Source organism: Perna viridis, chromosome 1, assembly GCF_037379345.1.
Source record: "Perna viridis isolate PV_CMFRI_1.1 ecotype Kerala chromosome 1, ASM3737934v1, whole genome shotgun sequence".
Taxonomy (NCBI): domain Eukaryota; kingdom Metazoa; phylum Mollusca; class Bivalvia; order Mytilida; family Mytilidae; genus Perna; species Perna viridis.
Genome location: NC_142445.1, coordinates 41,278,933 through 41,300,583, shown reverse-complemented (window position 1 = coordinate 41,300,583; position 21,651 = coordinate 41,278,933). Strand labels below are relative to the sequence as shown.

General features: G+C 32.1%; 1 protein-coding gene across 1 annotated transcript; it reads right to left on the bottom strand.

Annotated features, from left to right (window-relative positions):
• Positions 1-4,832: 4,832 nt before the first annotated feature.
• On the bottom strand, positions 4,833-21,398 carry LOC148628793 (uncharacterized). Its single transcript, XM_088594536.1, has 6 exons — positions 21,241-21,398; positions 19,000-19,165; positions 18,070-18,762; positions 7,212-7,309; positions 6,315-6,402; positions 4,833-5,124 (listed from the first exon to the last, which is right to left on the bottom strand). The coding sequence occupies exons 2-6, from the start codon at positions 19,157-19,159 to the stop codon at positions 4,907-4,909; spliced, it is 1,257 nt and encodes a 418-aa protein (XP_088450662.1). The 5' UTR covers positions 19,160-19,165; positions 21,241-21,398; the 3' UTR covers positions 4,833-4,906.
• Between the last annotated feature and the right edge of the window lie 253 nt (positions 21,399-21,651).

Genomic DNA, 21,651 nt, shown 5'->3' with positions numbered 1-21,651 from the left:
TTGGGGTTTTTACGGTCTAGACTATACCAACAAAACTCGCACGACCGCCCCTTACGGGATTTCTGTTAGTAATGCCAGTTTACAGTAGAAGGAAGCGGAGCCCAGCCTTCGGGATACCTGACCGAAGAACTCAGTCAGAGTATGTCCTACTAGCGGCTGGGCTGCTGTGTTGACGCTCTGGCCTACTCCCATACCCCATGTGGGTCCGAGAGCGTTTCCCCACTCTAACTATATGGGAGTACGTCAACGTGTAGAGTGTAAGAAATTAGGTGGGACCTAAGTATTATATACTGTCAGTGACCGTATATCACCAATAAATATACAGTCAACACATGTTGGTTGCTCAAATAGAACGATTTAAAAAAAAAATTAAAGTAAAAGCAAACACTTCGGTGAAGATAATTTAAACATTTTAATCATAATTGGAATATATTTGATATATCTTTTTTGGGTGGTAGTTTTTAAGCAATATCATTTATTCAAATTATTACGTTGTTATGAAATAAATTGATCAAAAGGAAATATCACGCAATTTATCGTCAAACGTGCCTTTGAGTCTTAATACCATAATACGACTTGATAAACACACATTTTGACTGTTTTGCCGATGTTTCTCTAATGAAATAAGATAAATGAAATGAGAAAATTAGAATGAAGAATGAAACAAAGAAATTTAAGATAAATGATTGTATTAGCAACTGGGTCATGCATATTTATTGGCAGAAAAAAAACATCAATATCTGGTTTGTGCACGTTTGCATGTTTATGATTTTCTCATTGTAGTTGATTCTTACAAAACAAACGATTAAATAAGTAAGACGCTTTGTTCCCGACTTTTCGCATTCGATTGGCAAACACAAATTTAACATTTGTGGGCTTCAGAAAACATGAGTTTTTCAACGCAGTAAGAAAGATAAATCAATCTAAATATTTTTAACTCCTATCAAGCACCCATGATTTCTTTAAATTAACGTTTGAATTATTTGGTTAGAAAAGAGAAATATCTGCTCAAAATGAGGATACAAATTCAAAATAATTGTAATCCTCAAATATGACGACCATTCAAACCATCATACTTTTTAATACAATTATAAGTTTTATTTGTTTAAGACTTAATCTCAGTATAAGCAATATACACTAAAAATATAGACACACTAGAAAGAACATGAAAATAGCACTAACATAGAAAAAAAAGTAAACCGAACACCACTGAAACCTTGACCATGGAGCAGGTGCAGCCGAATGTCGAGCGTCCTCTGCTTTTCTAGAAAAAAATGCCGATAAAATGTCATGTTCGGTATAGATAAAAAATGATAGGAAAACTATAGCAGGTGAGAAAACTGAATTCCAAATCACAAGTCAAAGAGGTAAACATTCGAGAAGTCTTTGTAGGAGGGAGAATCTAATTCAAATATTGTGTTCATATCCCCCACCCCACCCAAAAGAAGAAGATATTAGTGAAGAAATAAAAACCATGAATACTTCAATTCTAAGTAAACCCAGAGGCCTTAATTTTCAACATGTCTTGTTTGGAATAAGTACATGTAATTCATTTATATAGTGCTGCATGTATTTTCCTATCAAGAAACATCTTTCCGTTTAGTTATATTAGACAGGAATAAGATAATCTTTACATAAATATTACAGGAAATAGTGACCGCGACTAGGACTTGATAATTCAATGCAATAGTAAACTACTGTATATGTATTCTGTGTGCTTACATTGTTTTCAATAAGTGCATCCACATATGTGTTTATCTTAATAAACTGACTCATTGCAGATGACGTTCCGGTGAAGATTATCTAGATATAAACATATATGTTCTTTCTGTATGATATGGGCAAGCTTACGTTAAGAATAATCTCAGAGTTTACTTAAAATCAATGAACATTGTTCGCTTACCTTTGTTTATGCCGCAACAGAGCAAACAGCATAGTTGGGCTTTTGAAGTTTCATTTTTATTCTGAATTTACGAATTATTTTAAATATGTGTTTGCTTATGTAAAGAAATACATGTAAGGAAAATAGAAAGTGCACGTTGTTTTAATACAGATAATTTTGTGTACTCGTTTAATCAATTTGTCTTAAATTGGGTAGACAGGTTGAGAAAAAGAATTATGTATAAAAGGAAAATCATTTTGCTGTGCCTATAGTAAAGAAGCTTAAAATGACGACTTCCAAAAAAGTACATTTTTGAACTATCAACATTGGTATTGAAACCAGGCATGTCCTCTGTATTTAAAGTCACTGTGATCGCTTGATACAGTTGTATATATTCTATTCATCATTAACACGAATTAAAATGACGTATCAGATGCACATCAGATAGTTATAAAACAAACCATATGAATCTGACCTCGCTCAAGAAAAGCAGAGGGCGCTTACAAAACATGTGCACCTTTTCCGTTTTATCAGCTTTAATAGTGGTGTGAGTTGCTCATTTATTTATTCGTTTCTTTGTACATGTTATTTTGGCTATTTCTATTTCATATTGTTTGTTTTGTGTTTCTATTTTCCCAGATTGTCTAGATTCCTGGAATCTATTCATTTCATTACCACTCGAACCTTGATTACTCTCTCATACTACATTTCCTTCCATTTGGTAAAATATCTGTAATCACAAATTCAATATAGTACGTTTATAACACAAATCTTACAGTGACTTTCTAACACTCATGACATTCTTTTATTACCAATCTGCTGAACAATACAAAGGATTGACAAAGCTATTGGGAAATTTAAACTGACCAGTTGCTATTGAAAGATTTGATGACTACTCGCCTATGAATTGCATGAATTTCATAGCAGCTCCTGGTTTTTAATCTGAAACAGCTACCGGGTAAACATTTTTTTTCCATTGGTGAGGGGAGTTCAAATTGAATGAATTATATTTTGTTTTGTATTTTGCTGAGAAGATTGCAAAAGAAATAGTATATTAAAATAATTATTGTTATCTAACAACACCACATAAAAGTGTTATACATTATTAAAAAAAATAAAAAAAGTTTTTGGAAGTGAACCAAATGTCAGTTCAATTGCTTATTTTGTGAGGACAATATTGCATTTGAGGTCCGGACAAAAAAATTCACACTACTTCCTACGATATTTCACATGGAGTCTTCCTCAGTGTATTCTGCTCAATTCAAGTGGTCCATCTTTTCCAGATAAACGATATGGTCCAGCTACAAACAATAATATTAGTTGCAAGATATATGGCACCTTATGGAAGAGTAATCAAGGGAACCAAGGTTATAGCGGTAATCAAAAGAATGTAATCCAGGGACAAAGACCAGACATGGAAAACAGACATACACAAAAAAGAACAGAAAGTAAATAAAATTATACATACAAAGTAACAAAAGCAAATGAGCAACTCGGACTCCACTATTAACTGGGAGTATGGACTAGGTGCACCGGTAGGGTAAGCGTCCTCATGAAATCAGTAATTATGCTTCTGCGGCTAAATCGGCGGATGATAGGTATGATCAACACAAACATGATTGCTTACCTGTTTTGGGTGTATCAAGACAATTATCATAGAGAAAAAACTATTCCATAAAATGCGGAACAAATAGATGTTTGCGAACAATGGTGCAAAAGATTTGGATAATTTTTGTCTTTCTCAAAGTCCCTCCACAGACATCATAATGCCAATGCAAAATCCGCCAAACCTTCCGCCATTCTTTTTTTTTAATGTTAGTACGTAACTTAAAATGTATAATTTATGAAAACTGAAACACAGTACCGAATGACCACTGAAGTAATACGGGCGGGAATGAATCTAATGTTGATATGGCCAAGTTACTACAAGTCCGTGGTTGCCCACTCGGTCGTGATATATTTGTCCACTCACAATTACAATCATGATAGTAGTGCAATTGGAAAAGACTTGGTAAAGCTTATGTATTAAGCTACTATTTTTCATTCCGTCGTGGTTTTAGCCTCTTTTACATATTCACCATATCCATATTCGTTACATGTATTCAATTTCCGATATCCAATAGATCGATGATTTGATAGATTTCCTTTAAGGGCAAAGAATACAAACACACCATTGCAGTTATGCACTTAAACAAAACAGTGTAAAAGAGTCTCCACAACATGTAAAAAAGTTTCCCATTAATCCTAATGCAAATTTTCATTTTAATATTACCATATTCATTATAAGAGTGCTCAGGAAAAAGCAATAGCTCAGGTAAAATTATGTAAACAAAAACAAATGTGCTTTTGGTATCTTTTTAGCTTGACATGTGTTCAATCCATTGATATTTAAAATATGTCATCACAGGTCATGCTTTAAATAGACCAAAATCACATGGTTTTTGTTTTATTTATATTCAAATCAAAATTACTTTTACCTGGTCACTCCTACTAAAAATGTGGACATATTGATTGAAAATCTTGCAATAGGGGTAAAAGGAAACATTTATTTTAAATATAGGAAAATGCTTCATGAGTTCGTATGATATTGAAAATTCATAAGACAAATTCGTTTTGAAAGAATAATGAAGGAAAGCAAGATTCGAGCAGAAATCAAAATAATGTCATCCAGGGACAAAGACCAGACATGGAAAACAGACAAATATAACAAATGACAAAAAATAACCAAAATAAAACGTACAAAATTACAAAAGTAAATAAGCACGTATTTTTTGCACTAACATTTCACATCGACAAGTATTGCTAAAAACAAAAATGGCAAGGAGTATTTTTTTTTATAAAATGCATTAACGTGTATGTGCCTAACATGTGAAGATGCGAAGTAATTATCTCCCATTGATCAAATTTTGAGTTCGATTGAACCTTGAAAACAAAATGAAGAAGACGGGTATAAAGGTTTTGGTATTTACTCATAAGGAATTTACATTAATATGATCTTTTTGTCATATTTTTTTTTCAAAACTATTATTCCTTTTCGCAGATGAACGTTCGATTTCTGTCACAAGGAAGATCATTCCAAAGTAGTGTGTTTGGATAAACTTCGACACAATTCTCATTGCCGCCTAAATTGTTTGGTTCACCACTCTCCCACTGATAGAAACCCTGCACCTCCTGAGTTGACGGTCTTAACCAAACTCCTTCAACAAATACGTCGGTAAGACCAATCCAATACTTTTCATTTCCTTTGGAAAGATAGAAATTATCATAAAGGATTCAACATCAGAAAAACATTTCAGACTATTTTCTAAATTTTTCACATTTATTTTCACCAGAAAATCCTGGACAAATTGTTTGACTGGTTATACCATTGAATCAAAAGTCCAAGATTTAAATTGTATTTTCAGTTAAGTCAATTCAAGTTATGAAAATATATGTAGTAATATGTATTTGTAAAGGAGAAGGGATGTTAAATGCTCTAATTGGTCAAAAACTGCAACTGAAAATTATTCATCAAGTGTCAAAAGTGCTTATTGTGCATTTGGAAACTTGAATCTATAACAACTTAGAAGGCATTAAGACGTCTGAAATTTCTTGCATCATCAGGACAAAATACAAAATGAAAACTTTGATCTGACTAAAATTAAGATATTCAGGTCATTTTGTAATTGTTTGTCCCTTTTCTGTCATATTTTTGACAACTTCATATTTGGTGAAAAGATTCATTATAACATAGTTTATTATATGCGTAAAAAGTTGTTTCTTTGGTGTGGATATAAGTTCCTGGATATATAGACATCTCAAAATAAACAATACAACTTACATTTTTTTTGTAAAATGTCCCCATAAAAACGAAGATTGATTTTGTGCTATAAGACTATTAAAGGTCACTTCTTGCCGATATAGTTTAATGATTATCAAAAATAATAATAAAATTTCAAAGAATTGCACCAGAAGCCTATAAGAGTCATAAACAATATGCCACTAGCACAACATATCATACCAATTAACGATATAGCTTTGTTAAAATTTTCGATATGGCTTTGTCGTAAAACAGATAATGTCGAAATAATGGCATTTCGAAATGAAATGATCCTTATATCTATTTGGAATTATAAAGAAAAATCAGATGCATTAATGTACAAGACCATTGACATCATTAAATACAAGACAAATATTCATACCATTAAACGTGTCAAGAATAATGAAAAAAAACATGGTAAAAGTACAATAAACAAATTCTAGAGCAGCAATATCAAACGAGAGTTTAAAGTGAGGATAATGTGAGTTACAGCTTATGTATAAATATTGGTTCCTAAAATGTATTTTCTCTCTTGATATGAGTCTAGCAACGATTTGATACAAATTTAAAATATTTGTCTTCTGATGTCAAGAATCGAAAAAGTGTTTTCTCTTCAATTATTTACGCACATACCCTTGCGTCTAGAAATTGATCTAAGTGCTGCAAACTCATTGTACTCATCTATTTCAGCCAACTTTCCGCCATACAATTTGCAAAAATTCTGAAAGTAAATTTCTTAATTTGATACAACCACGGAATATCAATCCGAGAGAAGGTCAGATAAATGTGCAATACTTAGTTTAAAGGTCATTTTTTTTTTTGGATAAGATAAAGTTAAACTTCACAAACGCACTATGTCCGAGGTAAATATCTATTGAATGTATATTCCCATGTTATATACAGTATTGAGAAATTCTTTTGAATTAGATATTTCTAAAGGAAAAAAAATATAGGAACAATAAAATAGAGGTATGCAAAAAGGGTCACAGCCCCGGAAATCATAGTAAGACTGTCGAAAACACGATTTTCAGTTAAAGCGAGTAAAACAGTTAACTTCAGGGGAGTACATTGGTCTTCTTTTTTTACTGAATGATCTGCCTCGCTAATGATTTGGACGATTGTGAGGAAGACTTTATCACTCAGTAATTTCATAAGGGAAGTTTAAATCTCTTTTTAAAATGTTCGATTTACAACTTAAAGCAATGATATCAAGATTAATGATCATTCCAAGCAAAGGAGTACTAACTCTATTACCTTAAATTAGCTGTACACCGGTAGGGTAAGCGTCCTCTGTTTTTCTAGAAACACTCGCCTAATTGCTAAAAAATGTCACGTCCTGGGTAGACGAAAGAGGAAAAGAAATTTATGACAGGGTGAACAGATAAGTTTTTATGGTGTAAATGTGTACACAATAATTACCCACGAGTTCATTGCGACATAAGGAAATCAAGCTTGTTACAATACGTCATAGTGTGTGATAGGGACATTCGATATTGAAATTCATTCACAAAATATATAAAAATAAAATACCTGAGCTGTAAAAAAGTTGACCGCGAAACGACTAAAAAAGTAGCATTCTCCGTTTGCTAAATCCCATCCTACGTTACAGCCATCAGCATAATAACCACCTAGAAGTATTTAACATAATATTTATGTAAGCCCCCGCTTGATTGGTAATTATTCATTCTGGTGCAGTACATGTCGTTAGAGTTTAAACTTTTGGAGTAAAATAGTTTTTAAGACTTAAACTGTTTTCTATCAATGTGTACAAACGGACTTTCACTAATTCTAGTTCGAATGATACGACATTTCTATAAAACGACTTTGGAGTGAACATACAATTTATCACGAACTGAGACAAAGAATCCTCACGAAAACGTTTCAAAATAAATGGCAAATATTTAGATGAAAATGCTTATCACAAAATTGGAATTGTCTTTTTTTTTATTTAAGAGGTCTGTTAGTTTTTAAGTGATTATAATTTTCTACTTATGAGTTGCAAGTTAATTGATTAAAATGAAAAAAAAATCAATCATCACGTTAATAAACGTGTAAAAAGGTGTAGTCAAACCTGCACTGGAGCATTTGATCAAACAAAGAAAAAGAAAACACCATGGTACACGCATCCTGACTGTTTTACTGGTTCTCTACAAGCACATAACACAAAGAAAATAGAAATAAAAAAGGAAATACAGCCTATCGCCCAAATCGAATTTTGAAAATGTTTGAAGAAAATAAAAAAAAATAGGCAGATGTTTAAAAAAAGAATGCTGAACATCTGACTTGAAATAAAACAAAAAAAGATGATACCGATGAAGATTTTTTCAATGGCAAGGTTGGCAAACGAAAATCATATCTCTTCTTATCTTAGCTTTTATGTTCATTCAAAAGGATAACAGCCTTTTGTGAATCTTTTTTTTCAGGACGACAAGTGGTTTTTTTTTATTTTCATATCTGGAAATAAAGATATACAGTTTTAATACTTTTAACCAAAGAACCAACTAATGTTATATATGACCAAAACGTCCCCGACAGGTGCAGGTGTTAGACCTTGCATATGTTTTGTATATAACTAAATGGAAGATGGTAATTCAATTTGTCCCCCCCCCCCACCCCGACCAAAAGAATCGCTTAAAACATCATCAGAAACGTTACACTTCACTATAGAAAAAAAATCACAAAATGTTTGATCAATTGGACTTCTATGTAGTTTGATATGACTTCTTGTTAACAAATGTGCAACAGCTAGAATACAAACACATGGGCACCACTCCCCCCCCCCCCAAAAAAAAAGAAACGAAACCAAACAACACAAAACAAAAAACTGCAACAAGTAATACAAGTAATACAGACTATCAGTATCTTTCGGCAACATTCAAGGAAGAGAGAAAATAAGACCATTCTTACTTTCAAAATTCGTAAGTGAAGGAAATTTTGGGAATACAAGGATCATTCTGTATTTCTGTCATATCGTTTGTCTACATCTCGTTTAAAGTTTAAAGAATATAACGGTAACTTCTTCTTAACTCCTTTATAGATTTCGTTAATTGCCATAATTGCTTTTAGTACTTCAAGGAGAAATAATCTTCATTTGGTTTTGTAATGTTCAGTGTTTATGATAAGATAGGTGGTTCCTTATACAAATTGATAAAACAAACGAAAAATCATTGCTCAAACAGGTCCATTCAAAGAAAAAAAATTAACGTACATTTTAATAAACTAAAAAGTCTAATTTGTAAGTTAGCCAAAAAACATATACTTAAAACAAAATTAAACAGCAGGTAAACAAACAATCAATTAGAAAAGTTTAAAATTAATATAAGCGAGAAAAGGAAATCAAGGAATTCTAAAGGTACTAAAAAGAACTTGATCAAAGTGTATTGACTAGACATGGGAAATAGACACCCGCAACAAGGAACATGAAAATATACCCACATAGAAACTGAAATAAATAAGCAACATGGAGAATGGAGTAGGTTCTCGGTATGGTAGGCGTCTTTCTTGAAACGCCTGTCTAGCTATTCATAAAATAACATCTCCATTATTGGGTAGGACAGGGTAGGAAAAAGTTATTCAAAATAAGAAAGATGGTGCAAACTAAATACTAAAGTGAAAAAAAAAGACAACCCACAAAAGTCGTTACAGAAATAAGAATCTACTTCAAATAATGTGTTTGGAAACACCAAGAATTCAATTTAGTGAAGAAATAAAGATATGAATACTTACATTCTAAGTTGATCAGAGGAGGCCTTAATTTTCAAACCTTTCTTGTTTGGAAAAAAAGTTCGTTTATATAGATCTGCATATTATTTCCTAAAAAAAACACCTTTCCGTTGAGTTAAATTAGACAGGAAAAATATAATCTTTATAGAGAAATTGTAGGAAGCAGGAAACCCTGCCAGGACTCGATAAATCTATATAATGTTAGCCTTCATTGTTCTGAAAAGTGCATGTATTAAATAATCTAGAGAAACTGACTCTTTTCCAGATGACTTTCCGGTAGGGTTCATCTAAATATATATTTTTGTATGTTTGACATGGGCTATTACATGTTTAGATTGAGCTCTGGTTTGCTAAAAATTTTTATTATTATTATCAATTATTATTGATATATTTATTTGCTTATGTTTAGAAAAAAGGGACATATATTTTATTACTGATTTTATTTGTGTATTCGTTCGTGTACTTTGTCTTAAGCATGTGCTATAAAGAAATACTTTTGCTATGCCTATTGCAACTAAGATTCAAATAATTGATTCATAAAAAGTGCATTTTCGGACTATCGACTTATAATTAGAACTAGCCTATCCTTTCATATTTTGAACTTTATTCATTTTCAAATATTTCATTCAATATTGACGAGAACATATTTCGAATGGGATAATGCATTTTGAGCATCAGACACATATTAGCTAGCTTTTAAAACTAGATAAGAGTCATGCAAAATGTGATATGTTAATTAAAATTTATTAAAATTTTATAGTAAAAAGAAATTAACATGTTGCTTTACATTTAGCATTTGGCCAAATGATATTAAAGTCATATATACTGTATTGTACAATTCAAAATTAAGGAAGATAACTATAAAAATGGCACTGATATATAAAAAATAAAATTTTGCTTTTTCGGTGAGAATTATCTCCCAAGAACAGACAAATTGGAATGAATAATAATACAATTTTCAAATGGATGTTCTACATAACAAAATAAAATGTGCAGCCTTTTTTCAGCTGTATCGGTTATCACAAAGTGAATCCGACCAGACACTTATCACCCTCTCTTTATTGGCGGTCACTCGGGCAAAAAAAAAAAAGAAAAAACTTACAGACGTTAACACAGAAAAAAAACAGACATCAAAAACGAAAACGGACAAAATATTAAAAAAAACAGACAAAATTCAAAAACATAGAAGATTAAAAAAAAGACAACGCTAGAGGAAGCGCCAATTTCTTCTGGTCTCACTAATTTGCAACAAGATGCGACAAGAAACGTATAGAAGTCTGGAAAGAGAATATTACGTAAGAACTAGTAAAATAGTGTCAAGAAGGTTTTTTCAACTAAACGAGCAACAAATATAACCGTATAGATCCATTAGATAATTGACCGAGAAGAAAGGTTGAGATATAGCGAAAAGAGAAAAACAATCAAATGTATAATCTCCTGTCGTCGGTTTCACAGAAAGTCGTAAGTGTTTGTAAATTGATCGTAAATCATGACGTCACAATGCTATTTGAGTTTATGACGTCATTACTTACGATCAACTTTACACTTACGAAATTTTGTGAAATCGAGACCTGTTCGACAACATTAGTTTATGTTTTTATTATCATGTAGAATCTTCAAAGGGCAGCCCATCTTAAGACCATTGTATGAACCATCTTTGTCCCAAGTCGTCTTCTCGAATCTCCCTCAACTAAAGATATGTCTACTGATTATTTTGCAAATTATTTTTTGACTTGGTGCCATCCTAACTGGAAGAACGGATTAAAACTGCTTACGTTGTAGGATGTATTACAATTTTCGTCCTTACTTCAGGACCCCTATCTAAATGTCTTAAGATCGTCATATCTTTATCCTATTTGAAGGACACCGTTTTTGCTCATTATGTGCACGGGTTGGTAAACAATTTGTTCTTCATTTTAAATTAAATTTTTTTTCAATACTATTTTATATCATACATCTAAGTAAAAATTTTCGTCATTATTTATTAAATATATTACTAGAATAATTTAGAATTTCGCACTTTTGGCTTAGATGATTCTAAGTCACCCTTAAATCAAATCGTTATTAATTTTTTGATATTTGTAGTGAAATTATGTATCACATCGATCAGAGATTACACTGAGTTCTATGCGAGCAACTACTAGGGAATAATGTATATATTATAAGGAGACTACTTTTGTAATAATGCGATAACGTTTGTCCAAACCCTTTGTTTAAATTCATATATTTATCTAATTATTTTTGTTTTATCATTTTCTCATCATTATTAATGAAAATAGCAAAACTAAACGAGAAATTGTAACAGAGAGATATAAGTTGAAAGTAGCAAAAAGAAAATATATTTGTATAATTGTTTATAAAAAGTAAATCAGGAAAAGGGGGGGCGGGGGTGTCATGACCCCATGTTCCTGTGGTATACAATAAAATCAATCACAATGGTACGATATTTCACTGTTATTTATTTTCACCTTTTAATTTAAAACATTTTATCGCATCTTGTCATCAATAACTGTAGATAAAAGAATTGTCGAAACCTTGCTAAATATGAATTTTATTATTATAACATTGCATTTCATATGTATTACAATAGTGACGTATGGAATGAATACAATGTCATATATATTTTATCGATGGTAAAAGAAAAATCAGAACAAAACTATACGACAAACGCTATGACTTCTTATTCCATATTGTCAACTTTTTTTTATCTATTGTAGCATCCCCTCAGCACCTGCGTGTGAAGTTTTCATATCACAACTCATACATTATGCAAGAACTTGCCGTAACTACGCAGACTTTTTAGACCGTGTTTAATTTCTTACAATTAAGCTTCTGAAACAAAATCCAAATCAGGTAAGAATGGGGTACACAAAAACGTCCCTTTCAGGTACAAGTGTAGCAGACTTCACCACATTTGTACACTTACGATACAAGAAGATGCGTATAAAATGCTATACAGGTTAACGTCTTACTCTACAAACGTTCGCAACATCAAAAATGTGAATTAACCGGGTTCAGAGATAAAAACAAACAGCTGCTCTTTGGGACAGTTGAATTCCAACTTACCAGTCTTGTTTTCGTTCGTAACCACTGTATATAAAGTCAAGGAAACGAACGGACAGTATCCCTCAATAATCATATTTCGCTGCCTTTTCGCGATATTCCTCACTGACAACATATAGGAAAATAAACGACGAAGTTGGTGCAAATTGTTAACAAAGACGATAATCATTGATTTATATGATAAATGATTGAACTTATCTGAATCGTGATTTAAAGTGATCAGTTAACATTATCAAAATAACCTGTAATCATGAAAGCTTTAAAAATCATAGTTTCATGTATACATGTATGCAAGTAGGATTATAATTGTGGTATATCCGAAAACCATTACTATTTCACAACACCTTGATTACTCTTTTCTACTTTCATTTTAAACGTGGAAAAGGTCACAAAAAATGGTACGCCCTTAAGAGTTAATTTTTGTGTTTTGCCTCTTTGTTTACTACTTTTTCTTTCAATACTACGTTTTCATATTTAACCACCATTGTATGTTTTTATCAGTTTTTTTTGTTCGTTTTCCCTTTTGACCTCTGTTTTAAATTTTAATCGCTTTTAGAGATATCTGTTGTAGATATTTTTGGCTGCCTCAACATCTTTTTATAAACTACTTTTTTTTGCTTTTCAGGTCTGTTTTCCTTTTGCATCTCTTTATATGCAACATTATAACGTCTGTTTTCGTTCTTGACGTCTGTTTTTATTTTAACGACTGTTTTCATATTTTGCCTGTTTTTTTTTGTTTTGTTCTGTTTTTTTTTTAATTTTGTCTGTTTTTATATTTTGCGTGCTTTTTGTAAAAACATTATCTGCTTTTATGTTTTGCCTGTGTATTAATTTATTTTCCATTTTGCTTTTTTTTTTGGGGGGGGGGGCATGTAACGTCTGCTTTTGGTGCCTGCGTCTGGTTTTGAAAGAGTAATCAATGAAACCAAGGTTACAGCGGTAATCAAAAGAATGTAATCCAGGAACAAAGTCCAGACATGGAAAAACAGATATACACAACAAAGAACATAAAGTAACTAAAATCATTCATACAAAGTAACAAAAGCAACTCGGACTCCACTAAAAACTGGGAGCATGGACCAGATGCACCGGTAGGGTAAGCGTCCTCTGCTTTTCTACAAACACCCGCCGAGTTGCTCATAAAAAGTCAAATCCGGGGTAGACAAAGTTTGTCTATTTTTGGCCGAATGGCCACCCATAATTATATAATCCGTCCCTACATTTGTTAAAAAAAACCGTAATTTAGAATTGGCATGTTAATTACACGAAAATCATTTAGGTTACATATCTGGAAAGCTGGGAAACGACCTTTTAACTATAGGGTTATTTGCATATATTTACATGAACTTAAATAGTTCAGCGTCATCATTTGAAAAAGAAGTTATGGATTAAACCAAAGAGAAAACTTGTCTCATACCCATGGCGCCAAGTTTTCTTTGATTTTTGTCATTCTATAATATCTATAATATCTTCATAGAAGTCACAATACAAATCAATAGCTAGTCAAACACCCTTCCGTAATATACCGCTAATGCAATCAAAGCGGGAATACATTTAATGTCGAAAGTGTCAAAGTGGAACAAGACTTTGATATGTTTGCCCACTTGGCCGTGAAATGTCTGCCCACAAGGCCGTGATACGTTTGCCCACAGTGCCGCGATATGTAGGCCACAAGGCCGTGACATGTTTGCCAACGGGACAATAATATGTTTGCCCAATAGACCGTGATATAAATTTACCCACAAGGCCGTGATATGTTTGCTTACTAGGTCGAGATATGTTTGCCCACAAGGTTGAGATATTTTTGCCCAGAAAATACAAATCACTTCAAAAATCGTAAGATCATTTCCTGAAAAGTTTCACCTGGAAGGCATTGTAATCTCTCAGACGGTAAAGCTTAAAGAAAAAATAAAAAGACATAGTTAGTCCATGTCTGCATTAATTCGATCAAGTTCTTGAATAGGTGATTCGAAACTTAGAAATAAGTAAAAACAAACTTTACAGATTAAGCTGTCACTGTATTAGACCAAAGCTACCTCACTTTGCAATATTGGCAATACTAGACTTGTTTTATATTGTGCTAGTTTATATATACTTACTTTTAAATATCTTATGAAAAACTAATATGTTTTGTACATATGATATTACAAGAAGAATTATTAATAAAATGGTCGGCAATAAAAAAAACAAAAAAAAAAAAAAAAAAAAACAAATTGAGACAACACTCAGAAATTGAATGCATTGATGCTGCTCTTGTACTGCAACACTTTTATGATTAGTATGGTATGTTTGTATTTAGAAATGCAATCAGTGAAGTAATGCCAATGGTAGGGGTATTCATCAGTACATTTGTTGGATTTGTCTGATCCGAACTTTAAAAAAAGTTATTTACCGAAATACACTTAGGATTCATTTCTTATATCGAGTACTATATCTACAGTAGTGTATATCATTTTTTCTCATACTTTAGTGCTTGATTTGGTTTCCTGTTTCAATGCTTGTGGTGTTAAGTATTGCTTGTGTAGAGTTTATTTTGTTGAGCTTAAAATTTCGATGCATTTGATTATAATGCTGCTGATGAGAGGCCACTCATTGAAACACATGTACAGCACACCGTAATTTGCAATACTTATATGTTTTTTTTGTAGTAACTTATTATCATTAAGTGTAGCAAATTCTTATAAGTTTTCCATTAGGCAGTTAGAAAAGACTTTAGAAGTGAGTACTCATATCACAAAGACTTTTGTCAACATAACATAGCATTGTTTGTCGCATCTTGTTAGCAATAACTGTGGATTTAAGAATTTTCGAATCTTCGCTAGAGAAATTCTAAATATTCATATGCGTTGCAAAAGCGACGTATGGAATGAATACAATGTCATAAATATATCTTTCGATAGATGCTAAAGGAAAACAAACTCATAACGAAACTATAGGACAAGCGCTATGATTTCTCATTCCGTATTGTCAACTTTCTTTTCACCTATGGCAACATCCCTTCAACACCTGCATATGTTTTTTTTCATATCACAACTCATACATTATGCTAAAGCTTGCCGTAACAACGAGGACCGTGCTTTACTTCTTAAAGTTACTTCTTGAACATAGTTCATTAATCATTACTACAGAGGTTTTACGGTCGCCATCTTTAACTCATGGATCGTAAGGGTGTATCTATCTGCACTGTGTTGGTCAATTTTTGTGACCGTGTCATAGTTTTCCATTCCTATTTCGTATACCTCGGCCTTGACAATTTATATGCAACTCGGTGGTTATTTCAAGACAGCAGAGGACGCTAATCCTATCGGTGCTCACAGTTTTTAGATGAATCGGAGTTGCTCGTTTACTTAAGTTCCTTTGAACATGTTTTCTTTTTTGTCATTTCATGTTCATTTTTGAGTGTGTCCGTTTTCCCATTCAAGTTTTTATCATTGGATCCTAGTTATCTTGTTTTCTGGTCGAATATTAGTTCCATGGATTACTCTTTCCAACTTTCATTTTACAGTGTGAACAAGGTCACACAAAATGGTGCGCCCTCTAGTATTAATTTTTGTGTTTTGTCTGTTTTTTACAATTTTTTTTTCAATAGCATGTTTTCATCAGCGATGGGGTAATTGTAATTGTAATCATTAATCAGCCAAAAATATGATTTCATGCATTTTAACTTAATCAATTACATATAAAAATTATCCTGTAATTCTGTTTACTTTATGAATACATTATGATAACAATGGAAATAATAATTGGTATCTTCAGTTTATGGATAATGCATTATGTCAACAACAACAAAAAGAGTAAAATAATTGTTAATCATTCAATACGTCTTTTATAAATTTTTTCATTTGTTTTTTCCTCTTTTTGTGAAGATATTACAAAAAGTTAATACAATACCAATAAGTAAAGTAAAATATAATTATTCTAATGAAATAATGAAAAAAAATATTTGTAAGAGCTATCAAAAGATCCATTACAATTGTTTAAATGATTTTAATAAGAAATACAGAAGTAAAACCCAACATTTCAAAGACTGATGATAGTCTTGTGCAATGGTTCTTAAAATTTCAACTGAAATTCACAAATTTTTATATTGAATTTGTATATATTTAATAGTTCTATGTGGTTTAATAAATTGGAGAAGGTTGAAGTACTAAGATAGTTTAAACAATAATATTACCTGTTTAATTCAAAGAATTTAAGGCCTTATGAAAAATACAAATAACATGAACAAAAATGTTCCAGATCTTTCAATTATTTCATACTTATTTGCAAGTTCAAAGTTATAAATGTAATCCTTTTTACTTGCCCATGTAATAATTAATTAAATCAATGACATTAAGTGACACAAGGCCGTAATATGTCTCTGTCCATTAAGCCGTAATATGTTTGCTTTACTAGTAAGGCATTGTGCATCTCTCAGATGGTAAAGCTAAAAAAAAAACAAAAAACAAAAAACAAAACAAAACAAAACAAAACAAATAAACAAAGTAAGTCCATGTCTGGATTTATTCGAACCGATCCTTGAATATGTGATTCGAAACTTAGTAATAAGCTAAAAACATCCCAAATGCCATACATGTTTAGCTGTCAACGTTGTGATACCAAAGCTACTGAACTTTGCAACATTAGTAATTTTCTTGGCTATTGTTGTGATGATAATAGACTTGGTTTATTTTGCGCTAGTTTTTCTACGGTGTAATTTTTGGTACCTTCTGAAAAACGTTTATTTTTAAGGTAATATTACAAGTAGATTTATTGAATAAAATGGTCGGCTAAAAAATGAGACAGCATTAAGCAATTAAATAACGAGAATATGTATGGTGAATATTTCAGAGAGACAACATCCCCTTCGGTCGAAAATGTCGCGCCAAAACGTCGATGTGCTTCAATGCATTGTTGTTTCTGATAGAGGTATTCATCAGTACAGTTTTCAGGCATGTCTGACCCGAACTTTTAAATAAAAAATAAATTAATTACCAAAATTCGCTTAGGATTCCTTTCTTATAAAGAAAATAAGCAACCTGGACTTCACTAAGACTGGGATAATAGACCAAGTGCACCGATAATGTAAGCGTCATCTACTTTATTAGAAACACTCACCGAGTAACGTCCGCGGTACACGAAGTAGGAAAGGACAACTATAATACGGTAAACAAATCGGTTCTCATGACGAAATGGATACATCGTAACGATCAACGAGTTGATGATGAAGACCATAAAACTTCTGTAGTGATCACTTTTATCTTGTATACCATAACTCTGTTCCAGAAATCTTATTGTAAGAATTCTAGCACAGTCCAGAAAGTCAACATAGCTTCGGCAAGTTCAACAACGTATGTGCTGTGATATTAAGACTTTTAAGCAGGTGCCGAAGTGATGTTAAAAAACATGAAAGGAAAGTTGTCTATACGAAACGAGAAGTCATTGCGTTTAGTACATAGTTTTATAATGAGTATTCCATTCCTTTCCATCAATCTCTTAGAGTAGGTCTTGATATGAAGCTTACTTCAAAGGGTCTGTGGTATTCTTAACCTAACGTGGTTATTGGGATAGATGCAATATATGAAATGTACGTTAGGTTATATTTGTATTAACTTTTACTTACCAAATGGCATGCCTAACGCAGCTTTTTTATTAATCGTTTTAGATGTCTGGAAACCACCACATCCCCCCATATGCATTTCCCAATCCATATAAAAATGTTCGTTCATCTGTTTCGGGTACATAATGATATTTGACAACGAGATCCACCGTTGCATGAAATGTGAACCGATTTCATGTGTGTAACCCATGGTGCCAAAATGTGGGTCGAAGAAAAATGCAATGTAACTATTTGGATTAGAGTCGCAATTAGTAAAAGTGAAATCCGTTCCCGCTGCTCTATAACCTTGAAGATTCCGGTTTCTTGCGATACTAGTATCGAGGAACCCAAGAAAAAGATATGGGTGGAGATTGTAATTTTTTTTAATAGGACGTTGATATCTTGAGTCACCATTGAAAGCGAACTTCAGATCATGGTAAGAATATTTAGATATGTTTTCAACAGAAACATCTCTTTGGGTCGATGTTTGGATATCAAGAATCCTTAATTTTGCAAATTTTGAAGTTGTATACAATGGAAGTATGTTAAGATAAGGTCCAGAAAAGCTTCGAGAGATAAATGTGTAACCGTATGAAACGCCTCCTCTTAAGTCTTTTTCAAATGAGCAATAGACTCTCAAGGCTTGGTTCCCCTGGTATAGTACATACTCTCCACTTGGATTTCTACAATCTTCGTTGTAAACATCCAGACATGATTCTACAAAGCAGAACCATTTAGCAAATTTATAGGCATTGTTCCGCCAAAACAATTAAAAATTACAACTCACAAAAATGAAATGTAACGAATGCAAAGTATCTTTATCAAGCATGCCCCTGTTGACCGGGGATTATGTCTAAACATTGTTATATAAGTTATCTTTCAACATTAAGAAAGGAAACAAATCATGTAAAATGAATTAATCACCAGTTAACTGCGGTTAATCAATTTTCTTACTTGGTTTTTTTGTTATATGACAAACGCTGTACCCCTCGCATCTGTAATGTGAAGTTTTAGAAGAACTGTTGTAAGTTTGAATGTGACCTCGTGCTTTACCAAATTGGCTAGTGAAAAGAAACATCAAACATACAAAAGAAAGTCCAGCTACGTAACTCATTTTGCACTGAAATAGAAAGAAAATGAATTTTAATTAATATCATATTCAATAACTATAAATATTCAACTCCCAGCATCTACTACTAACGTCTATGTTTACTGATACTACTACTTAAACTACTCAAATCAATCAATCGGGACGATAATATTTCGTAAGGTCGTCTACAGAAACAATTAACACGACCATATCATAACTGAAATACTAAATTTTACATCTTCTATTTCTAAAATATCAAAGTCGAGATAATAAATTATACCGTTCAAACAACAAATAAAATAAATTTGACAACAATTACAGAATTATGATATCAATACATTCACTAATTGCAACATCAACGTCTATACAGCTGTCACAATCTTTAAAGCTACTATCTAATTTATTCATTATAAACTTTCAAATGATGCATCTACTACTGTTACTACATTTTATACACTACTAATAGTGCTTTAATAACTTCAACTTCTTCACCAAAATTCGACACAGCGTCTGACGTTTGAAGTTAATTCTAGACACTGCAACCAGCACTCTCGGAAAATGCAAGAATTTTGCATAGTCGGGAAAAAAATGAGATGATTTCATTAATTATCAAACGATGTATGATTTGAATAACATCCGAGCATTTCGAATGGCCGGTCAGCAGGCTAAGTGAGAGAGGAAACGAACGTCTGCCCCTGCGTTGGGCTTTCTTCATCAAATAGTACAATGCATTACTTTGAAAATTCAAAAAATAATATCATTTTAATCTACTACTTCTGCCTCAAATTTAATTCTATAACAAGAGCAACAAAATTCACATCTCGTGTTAAAATCACAAGAACTGTCTAGTACAGATTTTACTACTGTCACAATTACATTAGTATCTATAACTACAAAAAAAATGTACTCCATCTCCTACAAGAACAATAAATTTTAAATCTACTACCACATCATAACTCAATATAAACACAGTTACAAAATCGCCAAGAATTTTATTACTCGTGCAACAATAACAGTAATTGGTAACTATTAAGAGTGACTTTGAGAGATATTCTTGTATTTGGTCGATGCCACTACGGGTGTATTCACCAGCCACGTAGTTTGACTTGTTTGACATGATGTAAATTAAAGATTATGTACCGAAATAAGCAGTATCACAAAATTCAAAAGCTTTAAAACACGGAGGCTTCATCACTTGTATTTCTTCGGTAAAAAATTTCTCTGTTGGATTTGGCTTCCCACTTTGATATTTTTGCGTTAGAATGCTTTTGTATTCTGCTTATACTATCTGTATAATGTACTAATAGGATAAATAATTGGAAAGAGTGAACAACCAATATATTATCAAGAGTGCAAACACACGCAAAGATTCAACGAGTGTGCGGAACTTGTTCCGAAGACGAGTTAACTCCTGTTTATTACTAGTATATAGATTTTCTTCATAATTCATCGATATTTTCAACATGAATTTAAGATTCTGAGATTGGCTTATTGATATAAAAAATGTGAAGTTTTGGCGGGAAAAAAACCGAGAGTGAAATTACCGAATTTAACACTGTGAATTATCGAAATTTATTACACTGGTATCTATATAATAATATTATGTCAGAGTGGCTTGCATTTGTACAAACACAAAAACATAAGTTCCTAATGCAATATTCTGTTGAACAACTAACTAGCTTCCGCAAGATGTTTTATATTGCAACCAGATTAAATCTTACTACATTAATCTTGCCTTCATTTTTCCATACTTCTTGAATTTCCAAATCAGCTATTACTTTAACATAACTTCAACTTATTATCAAAGCCTCATCCTTTTTTGTAGATGAACTTAAAGTTTAGGTTCACAGTCAAAATGGAAACAGTAAAAATAAGATCTATAAAACAGCTACGCTTCTTAATCATCCTAAACTTATAGTAACTGTACATTTGACAGACTCTATAACCGTAAATGCAATTGAAAAGAGATAAATGTTGACAACTTGAATGCTTAATTACGAACTCGTAGTAAAAGTACATGACTGTATTAATTGTTTACAATAAAAATAATTTTTTTTACGAAACCACAAAAAAAAAGATACATCTAAAAAAACTGCAACACTTACTAGAGAAGGAGGAATAAATATCCAACTGTTTCTCACTTGGGGTGGCAAAAACGTTTGTATGAGGCTTCCTGTCGACACACGCCTTTCCGTTAAGTAATGTGAAACGGATATTAGTCCATGTTTTACGTTACATTAACAACATGAGATTAGTAACTTGAAGCATATAGTGTTTGATAACGTAAATATTGGCTAAATACCGAAGCGTCAGTATTTGAACGTTTTAAATATGTCAAAATCCAACAATAAAAAGAAACAAGGCCTAAACACAGGAAATAGAGATAATATACATGCACAATGTAACGAACCGAATAAAAGCGATAGAAATAAAATCTTAAATATTTTATACCATACAGAGTGGGATCATGCACAATAATAACTAAGCTTGAATACTCCATTGGATATTTTTTTTAA

Coding starts and splice junctions, on each gene's coding strand:
- LOC148628793 (XM_088594536.1), bottom strand. CDS start 19,159: ATGAGTTACGTAGCTGGACTTTCTTTTGTATGTTTGATGTTTCTTTTC. Junction 18,763..18,999: donor TCATATAACAAAAAAACCAA/GTAAGAAAATTG, acceptor TCTGCTTTGTAG/AATCATGTCTGGATGTTTAC. Junction 7,310..18,069: donor TGCGTTAGGCATGCCATTTG/GTAAGTAAAAGT, acceptor AAATACTTCTAG/GTGGTTATTATGCTGATGGC.